The following is a 22,464-nucleotide window of genomic DNA, read 5'->3' as shown; positions in this document are numbered from 1 at the left end:
TTCCTCCAATAAGTAATAATTACTCAACACAGCGAGGCATTAAGTTAGTGCTTTAATACCTTCCTGGTCAACAATAAACGGGACCTTCAACATCGGTAAATGTGGAGCGAAAATCACTTCAAAATGTCTGACACACGTCTGAAAACCACCAATTACAGAGCTGTTAACAACCTGCTTTGGCACAGAGATTTGATGGTTAGTTCTTGATAACATAATGCGACAAGTCACTTGATTTGCCCAAGTCAAGCCAAGAGCCGGAACATGCTTTCTTGTTTCCTTGGTCTTCATAGAATCGGTCACCTAAAATAGGAAAGGACCTTATATTACTTAAATGTGATACTTTGTGAAAAGAGTTGTTAAATAAAAGGCAACACATGATAAATTCTGTGCAACTAATGTAAAGAAAATCTGGCTTAAATGCCCAGGCAACTTACAGAAATAATTAATTGAAAAATATTTTATTATGATTTGTGTGTCATTTGCAATAAAAGATCAAACTTGTAAAAGTGAAAATCATCAGTCAATGTCAAAGGCCAAGTTACGGAAGCAACAACCTCCATTGTATAACCTACATTAACTGTACACTTATTCTGCTTTTGTAAGTATTTGAACTTCGATCAGCTCACCTGGTTGACACAGACAATCGGGATGCCATATTGATGGCTGAGCTGGTGAAGAGTGGCAGCGAAGGATGTGAGATGTTTGGACCGCTTCACCATCTCCCAAGCCTCGTATTCACAGCGGAACAGGGCAGCCACTGAGTCCACCACAACAAGCTTGATTACTCCTTTACTTAACAGCAGGGGCAGCTTCATCTTGATACACTTGGTCAAGTCTTCCTAAAAGATCAGAAATTACATGGCAAGGGATGACAACAGCTGTGTATCTATATTTATACAGAGTAGTGGCTGAATTATTGTGCCTAGACTTTATTGTAAAACACCTTCAGTGTGTATTACATCATGGATTTATAAGTACATCAATGATAACATTCACAATTTACATAGATACCATGAAAACTGCAAAATACAGGATACAGGAAACTAGTAAACAACTTAACTGACTCAATTTACAGTAAACCATCTGGCTTTGAGAGATTGTATCAGTGAAATGTTTCTCAAGTGTCAAACTACAAAAGAAGGTTCCTAGGAATATTTAATGTTTGTTTAATATAAATCATATAGTAAGACTTTAACATACAAATGTAGTCTTAGTCACAAAGAGGATGGAAGAACAGACCTTAATCCACGGGCCTACTGTCCTGGTCTGTATTCAGTTTCAAATAATTACCTAGTAATTACTGTAAATAAATTCTAGTTTACATATTCAAGGAGAAATTATAATGCTCCTGGTGTAAAAACATGACAAAATTATGAGTGACATTGGTTTTACATGTATATTAGTGTAAATATGCATGATCACTAAAAAATCTTTAAAATCAACAAGAATTCCGTGAAAGTGGATGTGTCGCCTGTGCAGGAAGCTGGGAGATTACTAAGAAATAGATACACTTTTCATTTCAAGAAATAATGTTAAAAGTAAGCAATAATCAGAGATTATGTTTTTGGATGGCATCATTTTGTTATTAATCTGTTATTTTGGGAAGAATACTTTGAGTTTTAAGGAACTTGCTATGGATATTCATTGTCTCAATTCCAAGTTTAATTTGTTTGATTTGTCGGATGGTTTCCCATAAATAAATCAATAAACTTATGGATTATGATGTTAAACAGCTAGTGTTGTCAATAACATTTGGTGTAAGACGGCATTTCAGAGGTATACACGGTGGGTCAAGTGGTAGATCGAAGCCGTCCAGTAAACAGTTTTAGTGAAGTTTCTATTTATAGTAACAGTGACCTTGACCTTTGACCTTTGGACCTGAAAAGCAATCCCAAACAAGCACTTTTGGTAAGAAAGCACTGCAAGAAGTTTGAGTTTGATCGGCCCAATGAAACTCAAGTTATCACACGAAAACCTCTGTTCGGACGACGACGCTGATACCGCCGACATAGCAATACCTATGTGTCACCAGCTTTTCGCAGGCGACACAAAANAAAACACCTTCAGTGTGTATTACATCATGGATTTATAAGTACATCAATGATAACATTCACAATTTACATAGATACCATGAAAACTGCAAAATACAGGATACAGGAAACTAGTAAACAACTTAACTGACTCAATTTACAGTAAACCATCTGGCTTTGAGAGATTGTATCAGTGAAATGTTTCTCAAGTGTCAAACTACAAAAGAAGGTTCCTAGGAATATTTAATGTTTGTTTAATATAAATCATATAGTAAGACTTTAACATACAAATGTAGTCTTAGTCACAAAGAGGATGGAAGAACAGACCTTAATCCACGGGCCTACTGTCCTGGTCTGTATTCAGTTTCAAATAATTACCTAGTAATTACTGTAAATAAATTCTAGTTTACATATTCAAGGAGAAATTATAATGCTCCTGGTGTAAAAACATGACAAAATTATGAGTGACATTGGTTTTACATGTATATTAGTGTAAATATGCATGATCACTAAAAAATCTTTAAAATCAACAAGAATTCCGTGAAAGTGGATGTGTCGCCTGTGCAGGAAGCTGGGAGATTACTAAGAAATAGATACACTTTTCATTTCAAGAAATAATGTTAAAAGTAAGCAATAATCAGAGATTATGTTTTTGGATGGCATCATTTTGTTATTAATCTGTTATTTTGGGAAGAATACTTTGAGTTTTAAGGAACTTGCTATGGATATTCATTGTCTCAATTCCAAGTTTAATTTGTTTGATTTGTCGGATGGTTTCCCATAAATAAATCAATAAACTTATGGATTATGATGTTAAACAGCTAGTGTTGTCAATAACATTTGGTGTAAGACGGCATTTCAGAGGTATACACGGTGGGTCAAGTGGTAGATCGAAGCCGTCCAGTAAACAGTTTTAGTGAAGTTTCTATTTATAGTAACAGTGACCTTGACCTTTAACCTTCGGACCTGAAAAGCAATCCCAAGCAAGCACTTTTGGTAATGAAGCACTGCATGAAGTTTGAGTTTGATCGGCCCAAGGAAACTCAAGTTATCGCACAAAAAACTCTGTTCGGATGAAGACGCTGACACTGCCGACGCCGACATAGCAATACCTATGTGTCACCAGCTTTTTGCAGGCGACACAAAAACTAGAACATAGACGGGTCAGCAAGTGTGTCTTGACTGTATGTATATCCAGATTCCTCCATAATTCACGAGCAGAAGTCGCAGCAATCATTTTTAATTACAGAATAGAAAATACAGATAAAAATGCATTTCAAATATATACCAGTGATAAGTACCAAGTATGATCAAAATCAGACTAGCAGAACAGAAATTGTACTACATGTAATAGCACTAAGGTTAAAGCCATATTTGTCTTGACCAATCAGAAGCAAAGTGTGGTGACCTTGGATTTTGGAATCTGGGTAATATAGTGTTATTAATGTAAGATATCCACCCTTTACAATCAATGTAGTTTTGACAATATATTCTATTTATCGTAACAGTGATCTTGACATTTGACCTGTGGTCATCTTGGACTTTGGGATCCTGGTAATATGTGGAAATTGACAGGGTTGATCATCAGTGACCAGGTAGCTCAATTGTTAGAATGCCCCGTCTGGACTTTGAAGGGTCTTTGCATGAGTTTGAACTCCGGGGTGGCTGTGCTTTTTTTCGCTCCTACAATTGGTGCCGGTGATCAACCCTTGTTTCAATAACTGGAGAAATGCTTGGCAAAGGGTTACCCGAACCGGGGTTGTAAATAATGATGTCTTCGGGGCAAAGACTTCGAAAAAGGAGGGAGGAATGTTGGTGACCAGGTAGCTCAATTGGTAGAACTGGTCTGGAGTTCAGAAAGTCCAGGGTTCGAACCCGGGTCTGGCCATGCCTTTTCTGCTCCTATTAAATTACAGCTTCATGTAGGCTATCAATCAAATGCTACTTACCATAAAATAAACACTGGTGGGTCAGAGAGGGCAATACATGTGCAATGTATTTTGACATATACCCTATTCTAACATGATTGACAGTGACCTTGACCTTAGGAACATTTTAAACCACTTCTACATGTAACAGTTGAACACAATGTAAATTTTCAGTAATTTTAGACTTCTTGATTCCAAGGAAATTTCTGTAAACAAGAGCGTAGACAGACAGATGGAATGTGTAAAATACATTGTATGGTCTTCACTAGTTTGGAAATATGGGGGGTTCATATTAGCATAAGTGCGGTATACAAAAACCTATACAATATGAGATATATACACTAAATATGTCGGACAGATGTCATGTATGATTTAATATAATGTAACTTCAGTTTTATCCAGTTAATGTATCTAATTGCACAACCCTATTATCAATGTCTACACTATTGCAATTAACTCCTTGTGCCATTGGGGCCACGTTGGCCGAGTGCAGGTGGTTAAGGCGTTCTGATTATCTTGATCACTATAGCCCTCCACCACTGGATCGAGGGTTCGAGGTCTACCTGAGGCAGTCGCCATGTACTGGCCACATGTACGACGGATGTCGGAAAGACACAGGCGTTGCTTTTCAGACGGCGGCGTCAACAATGTTAAGGTTTTGCGTTTAGCTCTGTTTCTGACAAGCTACACCAACAAAACCTCGATCATAGATGAAGCATGGATAGTTGAGCCTACTGCACTAAAAACATTTCAATGATTTCTGTACTGTTTTTTTGGTAAAAACCTCAAATTTCTGGACGTAGAAAAAAACTCAACATTAAGGTTTTGCGTTTAGCTCTTACATATTAGGCTGTTTCTGACAAAGTATAAATGCTAGAGCAACCAAACTTGGGTCATAGGTGTATCATGGGATGTTTAGCTGAATGCATTACACTCTTTACTAACATTTCAACGATTTCTGTATTCTTTGGCTAAAAACCTCAAATTTCTGGACTTAGAAAAAAAATCAACGTTAAGGTTTTGCGTTTAGCTCTTGCATATTAGGCTCTTTCTGACAAAGTATAAGAGCTACACCAATCAAACCTCAATCATACATGTACCATGGGTAGTAGAGCCTACTACTCTAAAAACATTTCATGATTTTCTGCACTTTTTCGGATAAAAACCTGAAATTTCTGGACTTTAAAAAAAATCAATGTTATGATTTTGTGTTTAGGTCCGTTTCCTTATGTACTATGTCAAATGCTGATTATATTGACAAAGCAGGACAGGCGACACATATAATTACGTGTAATTCTTGTTCTCTGGGAACTCTGGCTTCCTCCACCACCAAGACCTGGCACTTGTTTATAGGATGTAAAACAAACTAAACCTTGCGCCATAAATATATATATTGAACTCACCATGTCAGATACATGTTCTATAAATATTCTGTCTCCAAAGTTGATTGGTTTTGGCAGCTTAGCTGATGTTTTTCTGGTGAAGTGCTGAATCATTTGATGTAGTCTTTTATTGGGGAAGATATCCTCCGTACAAATGTAAGCAGCTCCTGTGTAGAAAAAAACAAGTCTAGTGAAAATATAAATTTCTGTGGACATAATATTGTTTTGTCTTTATCTTTGAGACTTGGACATAAACTACTATCTCAGATCAATTCTAGTTTATCGTCGAGGAAAGGTTTTCCAGTCATCCAATTTAGTTATACTGAAATGCTAGTAAAAAGCACAAATATTGTTGAAGGTATATTTTCATTGCACTTCCTTCATATCAAGCTACCAATGCAATGGCCCATAGTAACTACAGCACTAAGCATTCCAAATTGCTTCCAGGGATTGTAATGTTGTAAATGTAATGATCGTGGCCAGAATCAGCCAAGAGGTGTTCATTCAATTGAAAATACTTATGAGTTATAGATTCTGAGCATAGCCAGTCACGAGAACATGATTTATGTAAGAATAGAACTGGATTTTGGTTGTAACCATAGTAATAGGTAAGAGTATGGAATGGTTGTATGATAGACTGAGTTACATATTCTGAACAAAACACTGATGTACTTCTTGAGGAAATAATGTTGTGTTAAGTTTGTCGTGACATGGAAAAGACCTGGGCTACATTCGCGTATCCCGGTTGAAACGGTAGGTGTGGCGCAGAAATATTCCATGATAAACTAACGCACTTGGATCGTCCTATAAGCAGAGCTAAAAATGTAGTTTCGTAGAATAAAAAGCAATGTATCAAGAATATTAAATGCCCTTCTTCTATGTGTCCACTGAATTACATAACGCATCTTCAAAACTACATGTGACTTGAGATTGTTTTTTAGAAAGAAATAACGCAAACTAGCAATAGTCAGCATTTTAGTTTCAGTCAGGTACGTCTGGACTCCTCAAACTACATGTGCCAAATTTTCCTGAGGTCGAGATCTGTGCCTGTCATTTTCTTTACCGGTTCAACCGTGTCAACCGGATACGCGAATGTACCGTTGCGTACCCCCATTGAGTCCCCCGAGTTTCTGGGGTAGCTGCACTGTCAGACTAATCTGGAGACAAAGCTGGGTTTTACCACTGGCACTTTCCCCAGCTATTTCTGTAATTCCCTGGGAAAGAATTCCACCTGGATTTTGAAAGAAGAAACAAAAAGCTTTAACTTAAAAGTCTGAGTAACTGCGACTACATAATGAATCATCCTGACATATTACAACAGATAACTGAATCAATAAAAAATATTTTAAGTTAATGGCATGGGTGTAAATGTAATGATTAGTATGGTTTCAAGATTCTTTTTTATGTTAAAGAAATTTGGTTAAAAAAAATCAGGATAAAAAAGCTGAATACTTTTTATACATTTAGTAATGATAATACTCTTCTTAACCAAAATACCTAATCATGTACCTGTACATATACCATTGGTTTGAGAATTATTAAATCTTTAAGCAGAACTCTGTTTCACCTGTTAATTGTTGCTGACAAGGCTCCATTTTTCAAGTAAATGTGTGTGTTTTTACGGAATTGATTAGATATACTTTATAGACTGTAAGAGTTGCAAAATGATTTCTTCCTACTAAATTGTATTAATAGTATACGCCAACTGACACAAACCTCTTAGTGCTTTGTCGATGACATCACATCCTGTGGTCAGTTTGGATACTACAAGAGTCTCTGGGCAGTCTCGGTGCAGAATATCTAATGCTGAAGCAAAAGAAAAAAGAAAGACCATAAATGAAGATACCAGGTAAACCATAGTTAATGCAGTATATAGGCACTTGCTTATTTCGAAATGCAGTCACTCCAAAATTCTCACATAATAGCCATTATAGACACTTTTATCAAAATTGGTCAGTAAAGTGTGGTGAAGGAATGACATCATGGCTGTAGTTTAATGAATCTTCAACACTGAACAAGGATGTATCCTGCTGGTGCTGACAGTAACCTGATACAATAGGGAGTTGGGCCTGTCTGGGTATGGGTATGGTATCAGTACTGATAGTTAACTGACACAACAGGAAGTTAAGACTGTGTATGGTGTTAGTGTTGATAGGTACCTGAAACAACAGTGAATTGAGACTGTGTATGGTGTCAGTACAGATAGTTACCTGAAACAACGGGGAGTTGAGAATGGATGATGTCAGTACCGATAGTTCCCTGAAATAACAGTGAGTTGAGACTGTGTATGGTGTCAGTGTTGATAGTTACCTGAAACAACAGGGAGTTTATACTGTGTATAGTTTCAGTGCTTATAGTAACCTGAAACAACAGGGAGTTGAGACTGTGCATGATGTCAGTACTGATAGTTACCTGAAACAACAGGGAGTTGAGACTGTGTATGATGTCAGTACTGATAGTTACCTGAAACAACAGGGAGTTGAGACTGTGCATGATGTCAGTACTGACAGTTACCTGAAACAACAGGGAGTTGAGACTGTGTATGATGTTAGTGTTGATAGTTACCTGAACCTACAGGGAGTTGAGAATGGATGATGTCAGTACAGATAGTTACCTGAAACAACAGGGAGTTGAGACTGTGCATGATGTCAGTACTGATAGTTACCTGAAACAACAGTGAGTTGAGAATGGATGATGTCAGTACCAATAGTTCCCTGAAACAACATGGTGTTGAGACTGTGTATGGTGTCAGTGCTTATAGTTTCCTGAAACAACGGAGAGTTGAGACTGTGTATGGTGTCAGTGCTTATAGTTCCCTGAAACAACAGTGAGTTGAGACTGTGTATGGTGTCAGTGCTTATAGTAACCTGAAACAACAGGGAGTTGAGACTGTGTATGATGTTAGTGTTGATAGTTTCCTGAAACAACAGGGAGTTTATACTGTGTATAGTGTCAGTGTTGATAGTAAGCTGAAACAACAGTGAGTTGAGAATGGATGATGTCAGTACCAATAGTTCCCTGAAACAACAGGGAGTTGAGACTGTGTATGGTATCAGTGTTGATAGTTACCTGAAACAACAGGGAGTTGAGACTGTGTATGATGTTAGTGTTGATAGTTACCTGAAACAATAGGGAGTTTATACTGTGTATAGTGTCAGTGCTTATAGTAACCTGAAACAACAGGGAGTTGAGACTGTGTATGATGTTAGTGTTGATAGTTACCTGAAACAACAGGGAGTTTATACTGTGTATAGTGTCAGTGCTTATAGTAACCTGAAACAACAGGGAGTTGAGAATGTATGGTGTCAGTACCGATAGATACCTGAAACAACGGGGAGTTGAGACTGTGTATGATGTTAGTGTTGATAGTTACCTGAAACAACAGGGAGTTGAGACTGTGTATGGTATCAGTGTTGATAGTTACCTGAAACAACAGGGAGTTGAGACTGTGTATGATGTCAGTACTGATAGTTACCTGAAACAACAGGGAGTTGAGACTGTGTATGATGTTAGTGTTGATAGTTACCTGAAACAACAGGGAGTTGAGACTGTGTATGATGTTAGTGTTGATAGTTACCTGAAACAACAGGGTGTTTTAATTTGGGACTGTCTCTGTATGGTGTTAGTGTTGATAGTTACCTGAAACATGAGGGTGTTTTAATTTGGGACTGTCTGTATGGTGTCAGGGTTGATATTTACCTGAAACAACAGGGAGTTTTGGGACTGCCTGCGCAACTGCAGTCTTTAGGACATGAACATCGCCAGAGCTCAGATTTGTAGATCTTTCAATGTCTGGTGTGGACAAACTCAGTATGGATTCAAATGTTCTCAGACTAGCTGGAAGATAATCAATAGTAAATAACTGAGATAAAATACCATTTTAAGGTTTATGTTGTCATGAATTGGTATATCAAAATTACAAAATAAAACGAAACGGTAGTGTCAATACCATAACGCAATCCGGAATCGCTTACCTCCCTTCCCTTTTTTATCATTTATTAGTGACAGTAGTATCTCCACATCACCCATTTGTAATGCATGTATACAATAATTGTACAGTACACGTATTCTTCACAAATATGTGGCATATGAGGCTAACACAGAGAGTCACAATGGGACAAAAAAGACACACTGTTTTCATTCATTAGATAGTCGGTTGTAAAAGCCTAGCGTAGATTTGTGTTGCCATGTTTAACCATGTACCAGTTTTAGATAATTGGACTTGACTTCGACTAGTTTGCTCTGATATATTTATGAGAAATAACAATATATGCCACACCAGGATTCGAAACTGGAATTCTCATGTTGTTTGAAGGACATGAAATCAAGATCATTTCCAAGTTGTTTCCACTAGAAGTCGAGCACGTATTGCAGAGTATAAGTTAAATGCTCTTACCACAGGAACTAGACTTGTCTGTCAATACGTATTAAATCCTAGCTCTGTTTACACTATGTAGGGAAGTGCTTGGGATAGAATAATGTACTGCAAAAATAAATGTATTTGTACAATGTGGTATGGAATAGAGCAGCAAAAAGACGACTTAAGTGTAAACTAGTTTTACCTTTCCTGATTCCTGCAATTATTCGTGGATTTATATCCAGCTTTTCCATGTCAACTCATCTCTGTATTTTTCTACTTTCATTTTCGCGCCAGCAGTCAAGAGTAGGGAGCAGCTACATGTATTATTCTCTTTAGCTATCTATGTTCAACAGTAGTAACAGTTGAGGTTAACCTGACTATTTTTTTTTATAAAAAGTTCTTTTAAAAAACCCGTCACATATGAAAATGGTTTCAACGGTTTCTTTGTAAATCAACACTTTTTAAACTTAATTCTTCGGGATGCTCCCTAGATGTTAGTATTTGACGCGAGTAATGCGCCGTCTGGCGGGCAACTGAATGTAAACATGGTTGACGTGTAGAAGATTCAGAAAACTAATTTACGAGGACTATGTCGTGTCAGCTGACTTCACTAGCTCACTTTAGCGACATTTCAAAAGTTAAAAAATATCTTTTCCCAAATTTGAAGGAGGATTCACCAGAAAGGCTTCTAAAGAATGGTAAGAGATGTGAATAAGAGTGAACTTCTGGAGCAAGTTGGTTCAAATTGACATTTCATGACCTGAGACATCCCCAAGGGACCAAACAGAAGTCTGTATTATTGTTAAACCTGAAATGTCAACATGTCTTGCTTAAAGTATAGCATAGGGACTTTATATGCTTATAAACCCATGCAATGTTAGAGTCTGTCTATCACCATGACACAAGGCCCGAGTAAATGAGAAATCAATATAGGGAATATGTTCTCAATCTCTAAAACTGTAACAGATTGTCGTGTCGCTCACAGCTGTTGCTCCATACATTTTTTAAGGAAAATGGTGAAGTTAAAATACCAATCAGCAATTCTTGCTGCAGTAAAATGCTACAACCAATAAATTATAAATCATGCTCTTAGTGTCCAATTGCAAATGTGGTTTTGAAGGAGAGCCTCTCAGGGAACCAACCAACCTGCATGCATTTTTTTCTGCATGGAAAATGGGCATCAACATCATATGATTATATAGATACATGAGACAAATTCAAGGAGGCAGAAATGCCATCGGACATCCAAGGCCAGGATTCAAGTTTCTGTGTGAGCGTGACAATTTCAGATAGCATAACTCTTACAACCACAGATCCAAAGCTCTTTGGGACTCTTTTTCCATACATTAAGACTCAAACCTGTTGGCCCTATGTCACAAAAAAATTAAAGCTCATAAAAGATTATTCTATAGAGATTGTTATGGATATACAGTAGTTGCTGAACACACAAAAAAGGACATATACATTTGTAAGTGTTGCCTGCAAACGTCAAGCTCTAAGGCTGCAGGAATATATATTAATTATGTTGATATTGGTTTTTCAGTTATTTTGTCAATTCAAAAATGCTGAAAAATGATTCTTAACAACATATGCTTGAGTAAATTGGCCTTCAAAAGCTTCAGCTGTATGTACTGCTTCAAAACATGAAAACAAGGAACAACACAATATAATTTGATTGTCAAGGGCATAGAAATTCCACTTAAAATTTCCTATCATTATTGCATCCCCATTACATGACCAAAAAATGTTGAACCAAGAAACGTTTATAATTGCTTTTAGTCTAAAGTTTAAATAACCAACACAGTGATTACGTATCTGATTTAACATGTACCGCAGTCACAGAGGGTGGAGGCTGGGATGTGGAGTGGGATGACTGGAACGAGGAGGAAGATAGTGAGTCAGCTTCCACACCAATGGAGGAAGAAGCAACATCAGATTCCACAATGGCTGACACCAAACATGGCTGGCTACAGGACTGTGTCATCTCCTTGTCACCAGCCAATGACATGATTGCGATTGCAAATGAGCAAAAGATAGTGCTGCTGTCTCGTATGTTATCATTGAAAAACACAAAAATAGATAAAGAAAAAATGTATATGCATGTACATACATCTGTGATCTTTGCATTTTCCATTTATTTTGGTTTGATTGGCAATCTATCTATGCCTCATTACTTTTATCAATCACAAAAGCAGCTAATACATTATGAGATTCTGGTTGTGAAACACTGTACTATAATAATGCTATATGTTTTAATTGTGAAAGTTTTAAATAACATGCCAGATCTTTCATCCTATTGAGTTTTTCAATGTAATGCCTTACCAAGCATGTTTTGCTGATTATGTTGCAAAACAAAACCTTGAAAATGATAGAATGCTAATGATATAGGAATTGAATATAGAATGCTAATGATATAGGAATTGAATATAGAATGCTAATGATATAGAAATTGAATATAGAATGCTAATGATATAGGAATTGAATATCTGTTTGTTTGCGTAATCTGATGAGCCTCAACCAAGTTTCAATGACTTAAATTAATTTGCATGAGACTTTCTTTGAGTAAATAATGATTTTAAAAAAGTATATATATACAAATCGATATGTATGTTTAAATTCATGAGATTTGGTAAAATATCGGGTTTAATTTTGCTTCTCAGAGAAATATGACCCCCAAAATAAGGAAGCTGACATTGATACCAAGCTGACCAAAGTATGGGAAGGGACCATGCATCAGGAGGAAGGGTGAGTATCTGATTGAATATTCAGTACGAGGAGGGGTTATTGATTAGGAGGAAGGGTGAGTATCTGATTGAATATTCAGTATGAGGAGGGGTTATTGATTAGGAGAAAGGGTGAGTATCTGAATGAATATTCAGTATGATTTAAACATATTTTATTGCAAATAAATATTTACAAAAGAATTGGACACAAGTTTTACCAACTTATCAAAGTCCTTTTCTTCAAATACATGAATATGAACAATAACTTGATAAGGTAATTTACGCAATATACATTAATTATGTTTTTATATGGAAATGGAAAATAGAGACGAAGAAAAGAAGGAGAGCGAAATGAAGTAAAGGATAGTAACACAGATAGAGTAGATGAAAAATAGAGTGGAAGAAAAGACGGATAGAGTAATGAAGTAAATGATAGTAACACATGTAGAGTCAGAGAAAAAAAAATGAGTGATAGAGAGAGAAAGATGATCACATTCAGTCAAACCTGTTGCATTTGCTGATATAATTTTGGACAGATTTTGCAATTGAGGTATTTACATTAATGCTGAATTTAGGATCGCCATATAGGAGCAAGTCTAAAGTTAAATCATCACGAACAGGTTGAAGCTCTCTTATTAATAGATTACGATGCTGGGTGTATAAGGGACAGACACAAAGGAAGTGATAAGAGTCTTCACATGGATTACCGCATGCACATTCAGCTGTATTTGATAAATTTGCTCTAAATAGGTCATAGTTAAGGGAGCTCGCACGATTTCTCAAACGGCAATGAAGTATATTTGATTTACGGGAACCCCATACCAGAAAGCATTTATTTTGTGGTTTACCTTTTGATTTTATATTTGATTTAAATGAACTGAGAGAAGCCGAATTCCTTATAGATATATCTAGGTCATTCCACATTTTTGTAGTTGATGGGAAAAAAGAATTGCGCATTGTTTCAAGCCTAAAGTTTGGTTGTCTTAAATGTTGGGAATTTCTTAGGTTATAACGAGAAATATCCCCAATGCTATCTGGTAAGGTGTCACACAAATAATTAGGAGCTGTACCGTTTTTAATTGTAAAGAATAGGGACAATTTTCTGTTTTTCCTTCTATTACTTAGTGGAACCCAGCCAATTTCATTAAATATATGTTCAATTTTTGTGTAAATAGGTAGTCCTGTAACAATTCGTGCAGCATCTATCTGAATATTTTCAAGTTTTGATGAATTTGTCATTCCACAATTGTCCCAGACTTCACATGCATACTCTAATAATGGTCGAATGTACGTTAAATATAGTTTTTCAAGGTTATTTCTACTGAGTAACCATTTCATTTTACGAAGGGTTGCTATATATTTAGCCACTTTTTTGATAAGTTCGTCTACATGTTTATTCCATTTACCGTCGCTACTTAGTATAACTATTCAGTATGAGGAGGGGTTATTGATTAGGAGGAAGGGTGAGTATCTGAATGAATATTCAGTATGAGGAGGGGTTATTGATAAGGTGGAAGGGTGAATATCTGATTGAATATTCAATATGAGGAGGGGTTATTGATTAGGAGGAAGGGTGTTTTCTGGGAAATATAATTGATAAGGGGGAATAATGAATGTGGAGAGGGATTGTTAATAAAGAGGAATTATGGGTATCAGGGTTGGGGATCAATAAGAAGGAAGAGAGAATGACCAATCAAACAGAAGAAAGGGATAGTATTCCAGTCAGTCAGATCTGAGTTATGTTAGATCTTAGATCTTAGTTGTGATTCTTTGTCGTGGCTCTGCTTACTTCATTTTTCAAAGATTTTCATCAAGGTTTATACAAACTTCAGGTCAAGTACAAAAGACCTTGGATGATTTTGATTTTATATTTCATGGTTCTTGAGTTCAAAGCCAAAATCACTGTTAACATTGGTATTGCTATTTTCAGATCACCAATTGCTTATTTACATCAACCATTGCTATTTTGTCAACCAATTTTTTTCATCAGTTTTATACAGGTCCCCTGGGGACATTCATATCTTACAGATATTTTCTAGTTTATCGGTAGATGAAAAATTCTATGTGTACAAGAACTAGAGAGAAAATCATTTTGCTGTTTATTTTGATATTCATATACTTGTAAATACTTTTCAATCATTTAATGATTTGTATTACAGAGAAACCATCACAGCCATTCTGTGTTTACCCTTAGCCTCCCAGAAAAGGTATGTATTAATGTAGGGGTGTGTCAGTTTGTTAACCTCAGAGTTCCTGGTTCATCAGTCTGATGTATTATATCTGTGTTCACATGTGTGATGAAAGCATTGTTTGATTCAAGATCAGAAACTGTTTCTTAGACAATTTTTCATCAATCTCCTTTGATATGAATGAAAACTGTAGTAGAAATACATTTTTCTGGTAATTGGATTACTTCCCCTGGTTTGTTTCAGGAGTACACAAGGAGGTCCAGACTGGACGTGTGTTATAGTTGGCTTCTCCTCAGGACACCTCAGGATGTACACAGAAGTAGGTATTTATATACCAGACACAGTATGTGTGTCTCCTTGGGACACCTCAGGATGTAAAAAGAGGTAGGTATATATCTATACCAGCCAGTATGTGTGTCTCCTCCGGACACCTTAGGATGTAAACAGAGGTAGGGATATCTGTACCAGACACAGTATGTGTGTCTCCTTGGGACCCCTCAGGATGTGCACAGTAGGTATATCTATACCAGACACAGTATGTGTGTCTCCTTGGTCCACCTCAGGATGTGCACAGTAGGTATATCTGTACCAGACAGTATGTGTGTCTCCTCAGGACACCTCAGAATGTACACAGAGGTAGGTATATCCGTACCAGATAGTATGTGTGTCTCCTCAGGACACCTCAGGATGTAAACAGAGGGAGGTATATATCTGTACCAGACAGTATGTGTGTCACCTCAGGACACCTCAGAATGTACACAGAGGTAGGTATATCCGTACCAGATAGTATGTGTGTCTCCTCAGGACACCTCAGGATGTTAACAGAGGTAGGTATATATCTGTACCAGACAGTATGTGTGTCTCCTCAGGACACCTCAGGATGTAAACAGAGGCAGGTATATATCTGTACCAGACAGTATGTGTGTCACCTCAGGACACCTCAGAATGTACACAGAGGTAGGTATATCCGTACCAGATAGTATGTGTGTCTCCTCAGGACACCTCAGGATGTTAACAGAGGTAGGTATATATCTGTACCAGACAGTATGTGTGTCTCCTTGAGACACCTCAGGATGTAAACAGAGGTAGGTATATCTGTACCAGATAGTATGTGTGTCTCCTCAGGACACCTCAGGATGTACACATATGTAGGTATATCTGTACCAGACAGTATGTGTGTCTCCTCAGGACACCTCAGAATGTACACAGAGGTAGGTATATCTGTACCAGATAGTATGTGTGTCTCCTCAGGACACCTCAGGATGTACACATATGTAGGTATATCTGTACCAGACAGTATGTGTGTCTCCTCGAGACACCTCAGGATGTAAACAGAGGTAGGGATATATCTGTACCAGACAGTATGTGTGTCTCCTCAGGACACCTCAGGATGTTAACAGAGGTAGGTATATATCTGTACCAGACAGTATGTGTGTCTCCTTGAGACACCTCAGGATGTAAACAGAGGTAGGTATATATCTATCCCAGCCAGTATGTGTGTCTCCTCAGGACACCTCAGGATGTACACAGATTTAGGTATATCTGTACCAGACAGTATGTGTGTCTCCTCAGGACACCTCAGAATGTACACAGAGGTAGGTATATCCGTACCAGATAGTATGTGTGTCTCCTCAGGACACCTCAGGATGTAAACAGAGGTAGGTATATATCTGTACCAGACAGTATGTGTGTCTCCTCAGGACACCTCAGAATGTACACAGAGGTAGGTATATCTGTACCAGATAGTATGTGTGTCTCCTCAGGACACCTCAGGATGTACACAGATGTAGGTATATCTGTACCAGACAGTATGTGTGTCTCCTCAGGACACCTCAGGATGTACACAGAGTGTGTCTCCTTTGGACACCTCAGGATTTACACAGAGGTAGGTATATCTGTACCAGACACAGTATGTGTGTCTCCTTAGGACACCTCACATATACATACAGTTAAGTGTATATAGTCAGATCTTTCTTTCTGTGATCTTCAATCGAATGGTGAGAAACATAGAAAGTTGACAAAAGATAAGAAAAGTTTTGTGGGAATAAAAGTGGTATCTTGCATAAGGAAGTAACACACTTAGATAGGTTTGACTGCTATTTGATGCGTAACTGGATCTCGGAATGTTTGTATTTTCTGCATGTGATTGATTGGTATGTAAAAGTCATAACCCTACCTGTAACACAGAAGTATTGCATTGTAAATTTATGATCGAAAGATAAACAAAACATCAGTAAGGTCAACAAAGTTACATATTATCCTTATTCTGCTGTGTGATGATTTTCAATATTGATCTGTTTTTCAGTCGGGAACACTCCTTTTGTCACAGTTACTTCACACAGAACCTGTACAGAAACTGAAGTGTCACACCTATGAACCACCACGTTACCTGGGCCTAGCAGAACAGGTAGCTATAGAATAGATTAATAACTCTGTGGTCTGGCAACTGCGTAATATAAGATATTTCTAACTGTCCACAATAAAACATTAAAAAGGGAATCTCTGATGTGGAAAATGAGTTGAATTGTTGAATTTTTATTGTAAATTGATATCACTAGTTTCGTTTCTATATATATCATTTTGCTCAAATATTTCTTGTTTTGACAGCATGAAGAGCTTGTGATTCTCTTTAAGAGGGCACTGGTTACCATTGACGGTTTCAGTTTGTTTCAATCTCTGCGAGCCTGTAGGAACCAAGTAGCTCGAGGTGAGAAGCTTAATAGCCTTTATATCACTGAAAACTCTTGTACTCGACAATGTTATACACAGGGTCATGCAAAAAGGAAATTCACTTAAAGATCAGATTTGAAGCATAACATGTTATTTTAAGTTGAAATTAAAAAAGTATCAGTTTGTTTGTGTACATACATTTGTAACTTGATCCATATGAAACGCTTATTCATCATTTGCTGTTCCTTTATCAGCATGCATTGTTAGTTGTTTTGTGTTGATCAGCCACAGCCAGTGGGACAGACTCAGCCCTCCTACCTCCTCCATTGGCTTACAAAAAGTGGGGACTTCAGGGTCAGGAGCGGATCCTCGACTGTTGGAGTTGTGGTAAGTAGTGGGGACTTCAGGGTCAGGAGCGGATCCTCGATTGTTGTAGTTGTGGTAAGTAGTGGGGACTTCAAGGTCAGGAGCGGATCCTCGACTGTTGTAGGTGTGGTAAGTAGTGGGGACTTCAGGGTCAGGAGCGGATCCTCGATTGTTGTAGTTGTGGTAAGTAGTGGGGACTTCAGGGTCAGGAGCGGATCCTCGATTGTTGTAGTTGTGGTAAGTAGTGGGGACTTCAAGGTCAGGAGCGGATCCTCGACTGTTGTAGGTGTGGTAAGTAGTGGGGACTTCAGGGTCAGGAGCGGATCCTCGACTGTTGGTAGTTGTGGTAAGTAGTGGGGACTTCAGGGTCAGGAGCGGATCCTCGACTGTTGTATTTGTGGTAAGTAGTGGGGACTTCAGGGTCAGGAGCGGATCCTTGACTGTTGTAATAGTGGTAAGTATATAGTAATATATGGTGCTTCAGACATCTCTCTATACACAAAAACTTCAGTGACAAATCTAGAGTTTTGAAAAGTTTACCATTTTGTGATTACTTGAGCAGTAGAAAAAACTTGCATGCTCTGTACCCTTTTATATCTGATTGGGCAATTCAACCCTGACAATCTTGGTGAAAGGAACACATGCTATCCAATGTATTACCCAACCAATGTATAGAATCAAAAGAATTCTTCCATAATATTTCAGAAGTCAATATCTAATTAACTTGTTTCAATAAAAAAAAATCTAATTGATTTGCACAAACATGAAATTAAAAAAACAATAAGAAAAAACATGAAGGTTATATTTCACCAATGTGTTCTGAGACATGCTTAAATTTTATGGGAAAATGTAATGTGAAAAATAACACTCCAAAGCAAAGTATGACTTGTTGGTGATTGTATTTTAATAAGTTGTTTTGTGTGTCATCCTTTAGGAGTGGGAACTCCAAACCCATTTGACCAGATGAAGGCTGCGGCTATATTAGGCGGGCCATCCGCCACTATCCGCCCTACACCACCAGCCCACTCCATGTACCTGACGTCCGGCATTGGACACTATATTGGATTCTTCTATGCTGTTGAGGTCAGTTTCTCCACATCTGTACGCTGTACGTATGTAGAAGTCAAATTCTTATCACTTACTCATATTTTCCTGTTATCCAGATAAAAAACATTAGATGATTCATGATGTTCTGGTGTATTGTGGACAGATCATTGAATGGCTTTAATTAACTCTCAGTTTATTTTTACTTCAGGGGAGTGCCCAGCCTATACTGTCAAAAGTAATTAACTCTCAGTTTATTTTTACTTCAGGGGAGTGCCCAGCCTATACTGTCAGAAGTAATTAACTCTCAGTCTATTTTTACTTCAGGGCAGTGCCCAGCCTATACTGTCAGAAGTAATTAACTCTCAGTTTATTTTTACTCCAGGGCAGTGCCCAGCCTATACTGTCAGAAGTGGCATTTGCTGTCGCCCATAAACTCAAGTCTGCTATCATGTCTGCTGCAAGGTAGGATTAAATTTTTTATAGAACTTGATTTTGACCTTGATAGTATGGTAACTATGAGATAAATAAGTGTTCACAATGCTTCATTTAGCATATGTATGTAGTTCATTATCTTTTACATCAACAGCTGCTCCCTTCTGTATAAATGCTGGTGTAATATTGCTAAACTAAACCACCAGACTGAAGAGGAAAAGGTATTAATGAAGTTGATACAACTAATGACAACTTTCGTTGGGAAAGATGATAATACATGAAAACAAACTATTTAAAAGAAAATGTAGGCTTTATTTTTTTATTTTTTTTCAGTATTTACTCTTATAACAAAACAATGTAATTGATTCCAACAATAAACATTACTGTAACTTTCATAAACACATTTGTAAATTAAGGTTTAAGTTCTGATGATGGGTATTTTTATTAGAAGTAAGTTCTGTATTCACAGTTTCCAGTGATTTGTTTGTGGTTTGCAGTGGCTGGTTAGGATTCGGCAGTAAACAAAGAGATGATGACAGACAGAAACCAAAGATAGAGCCAGAAACTCCTTTGTCACTCAGGTAAACTTCCCACAGAAACCAAAGATAGAACCAGAAACACCTTTGTCACTCGGGTAAACTTCCCAAGGAAACCAAAGATAGAACTAGAAACTCCATTGTTACTCAGGTAAACTTCCCACAGAAACCAAAGATAAAGCCAGAAACTCCTTTGTCACTCAGGTAAACTTCCAACAGAAACCAAAGATAGAACTAGAAACTCCATTGTCACTCGGAAAAACTTCCCACAGAAACCAAAGATGGAGCCAGAAACTCCTCTAATTTGTCACTCAGGTAAACTTCCCACAGAAACCAAAGATAGAACCAGAAACTCCTTTGTCACTCAGGTAAACTTCCCACAGAAACCAAAGATAGAGCCAGAAACTCCTTTGTCACTCAGGTAAACTTCCCACAGAAACCAAAGATAGAACCAGAAACTCCTTTGTCACTCAGGTAAACTTCCCACAGAAACCAAAGATAGAGCCAGAAACTCCTTTGTCACTCAGGTAAACTTCCCACAGAAACCAAAGATAGAACCAGAAACTCCTTTGTCACTCAGGTAAACTTCCCACAGAAACCAAAGATAGAGCCAGAAACTCCTTTGTCACTCAGGTAAACTTCCCACAGAAACCAAAGATAGAGCCAGAAACTCTATTGTCACTCAGGTAAACTTCTCACAGAAACCAAAGATAGAGCCAGAAACTCCTTTGTCACTCAGGTAAACTTCCCACAGAAACCAAAGATAGAGCCAGAAGCACCTTTGTCACACAGATAAACTTCCCACAGAAACCTAAGATAGAACCAGAAACTCCTTTGTCACACAGGTAAACTTCCCACAGAAACCAAAGATAGAACCAGAAACTCCTTTGTCACTTGGGTAAACTTCCCACAGAAACCAAAGATAGAGCCTGAAACTCCTTTGTCACTTGGGTAAACTTCCCACAGAAACCAAAGATAGAGCTAGAAACTCTTTTGTCACTCAGATAAACTTCCCACAGTGAACACTTGAAAGCTTCAGACATTGTAGACTTGGTAATCCTCTCAAATTGGAGGTTGGAGATTTCTCTGTTACACCCTGATGGTACAGGATGATTATTTTTTCTCCTGTCATATTTTTTCAGTTGACACTTTACTGACAATAGTCTGGCATGTTTGATTAGTAATCAACCTCTCCAATCAACAGGTTTCGAGGTTCTTATATACCGCTTTATCACAATCTCATTTGTAGGTTGTTCACAAATTATTATCCGTGGATATAGGGGCTTTGCAACCAGCCAATATCTTTCTCAACTCCCTGAGGATCATACAGCCAGTGCTGCCATTTCGGCGCTCACAGCTAGCAATCAACAGTTCTAGCACTGCCCAACCACATACTCATTTACTTCTGAGTAGACTGGAACAAGCAGAGTAAAGTATCTTGATCAGAGATACAACACAGTGCCGTGCCGTTACTCAAACCTGCAACCCTTCGGTCACGTGTCCGACGCCCTACCACTAGACTACGTGCCTCCAATGCTATCTATCATACACTATAGATTGAGAGAGAAATCTTGAACACATGAAACAGGAGTTAATTGAATGGAAGATGGGAGAATTGGTAATCTTTTCATGAACACAGTGTAGTCTTAGTAGCCGGTAATTAGCTTCACACAGAGTGGACTTGGAAAGTTAGGTTTTTCGAAATTAACTTGGTTCGATCCCATTGATTCTGAGAGATCAAAGATTCACATTTTACATTTGGAGGGCAAAATTCCTGTCCACATTTTCTTCTTCTGTGTAGAAGGCAACCATCAAAGTAATCAGAATTATTACACAATATTTTACTTGTGATCTGAAATTATTTGCTTCCTTTTGACATGAACTTTGTACATGTGTGTTACTTGTGGGTTGTGACCACAGGTACGGACTCCCTGACAAGAGACGGCAAGGTGACAATATATTTCTATCACCCAATAACAACTATGCCGCCACTACAGACAGCTTTGGTCGGGTAACCCTCATCGACGTGGAGAACGGCATAGCGGTCAGGATGTGGAAAGGTGAGGCTAGGTTGTTATTATTGAACTTGTTCCTGAACATTACTAGAATTTATTCTGAAAGTATGTAATATAGCTCTACAGCATAAAACATTGTTAATTGAGCTTCAAACAGATTTTGTCATATATTTGTACATACCTGTGTATACCTGTATTTGTGTTGCTTTACTGGTTATTGACAGCTGTATTCTTTCACATCGTTTCCTAGGTTACAGAGATGCACAGCTTGGCTGGATTCAAGTGAGAGAAGACAATCTCCATGGTAACCATGACCAGGAGCTTGCAAGAGTGGCTCAGTTCCTCATTTTCTACGCTCCAAGGAGGGGAATTTTAGAGGTAGGCAAAGAACTTTCCTTCTGTAACTATACACACTTTTAAAGAGGGGTTCTTACACAGGTAAAGACTAGGGTTACATTTGCGTGTCCCGGTTGAAACTGTTCAGGTGGTGGCAAAATATTCCATGATAAACGAACGTACTCATTTTCTTTCTAGGTTCAACCGTTTCAACTGGTTGAACTGGATACGTGAAACGGGCCCAGAGTAGTCAGCTAAACACTAATCAGCTATGTAGCAAATCATGTTAAGTTTGAGAACCAAACTAATTGATTGCCATATGGCAATAGCTAGATACATGTTTTATTAGGGCCCGCATCTAAGATGCGGGTGCCTTATAGTAATCAGGTTGTCGTCCGTCCGTCGGTCTGTCTGTCCATTTTTCTTCTTTTGCACAATATTGATGGAAGT

General features: G+C 37.8%; 2 protein-coding genes across 4 annotated transcripts in view; one reads left to right on the top strand and one right to left on the bottom strand.

The window, feature by feature from the left end:
* Window positions 1-37: 37 nt before the first annotated feature.
* On the bottom strand, window positions 38-10,024 carry LOC110466521 (DNA repair protein XRCC3-like). Its single transcript, XM_021523066.1, has 7 exons — window positions 9,903-10,024; window positions 9,040-9,177; window positions 7,057-7,146; window positions 6,449-6,571; window positions 5,362-5,507; window positions 627-839; window positions 38-300 (listed from the first exon to the last, which is right to left on the bottom strand). Exons 1-7 carry the CDS (start codon window positions 9,949-9,951, stop codon window positions 40-42), a joined length of 1,020 nt encoding a protein of 339 aa, XP_021378741.1. The 5' UTR covers window positions 9,952-10,024; the 3' UTR covers window positions 38-39.
* A 202-nt stretch (window positions 10,025-10,226) lies between these two features.
* LOC110466509 (rab3 GTPase-activating protein non-catalytic subunit-like) overlaps window positions 10,227-22,464 on the top strand; it is a 36,498-nt gene continuing 24,260 nt past the window's right edge. For 2 of the 3 annotated variants that reach the window (XM_021523040.1, XM_021523038.1), the window contains exons 1-13: window positions 10,227-10,398; window positions 11,534-11,749; window positions 12,361-12,445; window positions 14,583-14,630; window positions 14,856-14,931; window positions 16,918-17,019; window positions 17,220-17,319; window positions 17,568-17,669; window positions 18,583-18,731; window positions 19,078-19,157; window positions 19,625-19,708; window positions 21,584-21,723; window positions 21,929-22,056. In XM_021523040.1, coding sequence (XP_021378715.1) covers window positions 10,290-10,398; window positions 11,534-11,749; window positions 12,361-12,445; window positions 14,583-14,630; window positions 14,856-14,931; window positions 16,918-17,019; window positions 17,220-17,319; window positions 17,568-17,669; window positions 18,583-18,731; window positions 19,078-19,157; window positions 19,625-19,708; window positions 21,584-21,723; window positions 21,929-22,056 — 1,419 coding nt within the window. In that variant the 5' untranslated portion in view covers window positions 10,227-10,289. The remainder of the gene's footprint in view (window positions 10,399-11,533; window positions 11,750-12,360; window positions 12,446-14,582; window positions 14,631-14,855; window positions 14,932-16,917; window positions 17,020-17,219; window positions 17,320-17,567; window positions 17,670-18,582; window positions 18,732-19,077; window positions 19,158-19,624; window positions 19,709-21,583; window positions 21,724-21,928; window positions 22,057-22,464) is intronic. The other variant, XM_021523039.1, reaches the window with a different exon arrangement.

This window comes from Mizuhopecten yessoensis, unplaced genomic scaffold (assembly GCF_002113885.1).
Source record: "Mizuhopecten yessoensis strain PY_sf001 unplaced genomic scaffold, ASM211388v2 scaffold11135, whole genome shotgun sequence".
Lineage (NCBI taxonomy): Eukaryota > Metazoa > Mollusca > Bivalvia > Pectinida > Pectinidae > Mizuhopecten > Mizuhopecten yessoensis.
This window is presented reverse-complemented; position numbering and strand designations above follow the sequence as displayed.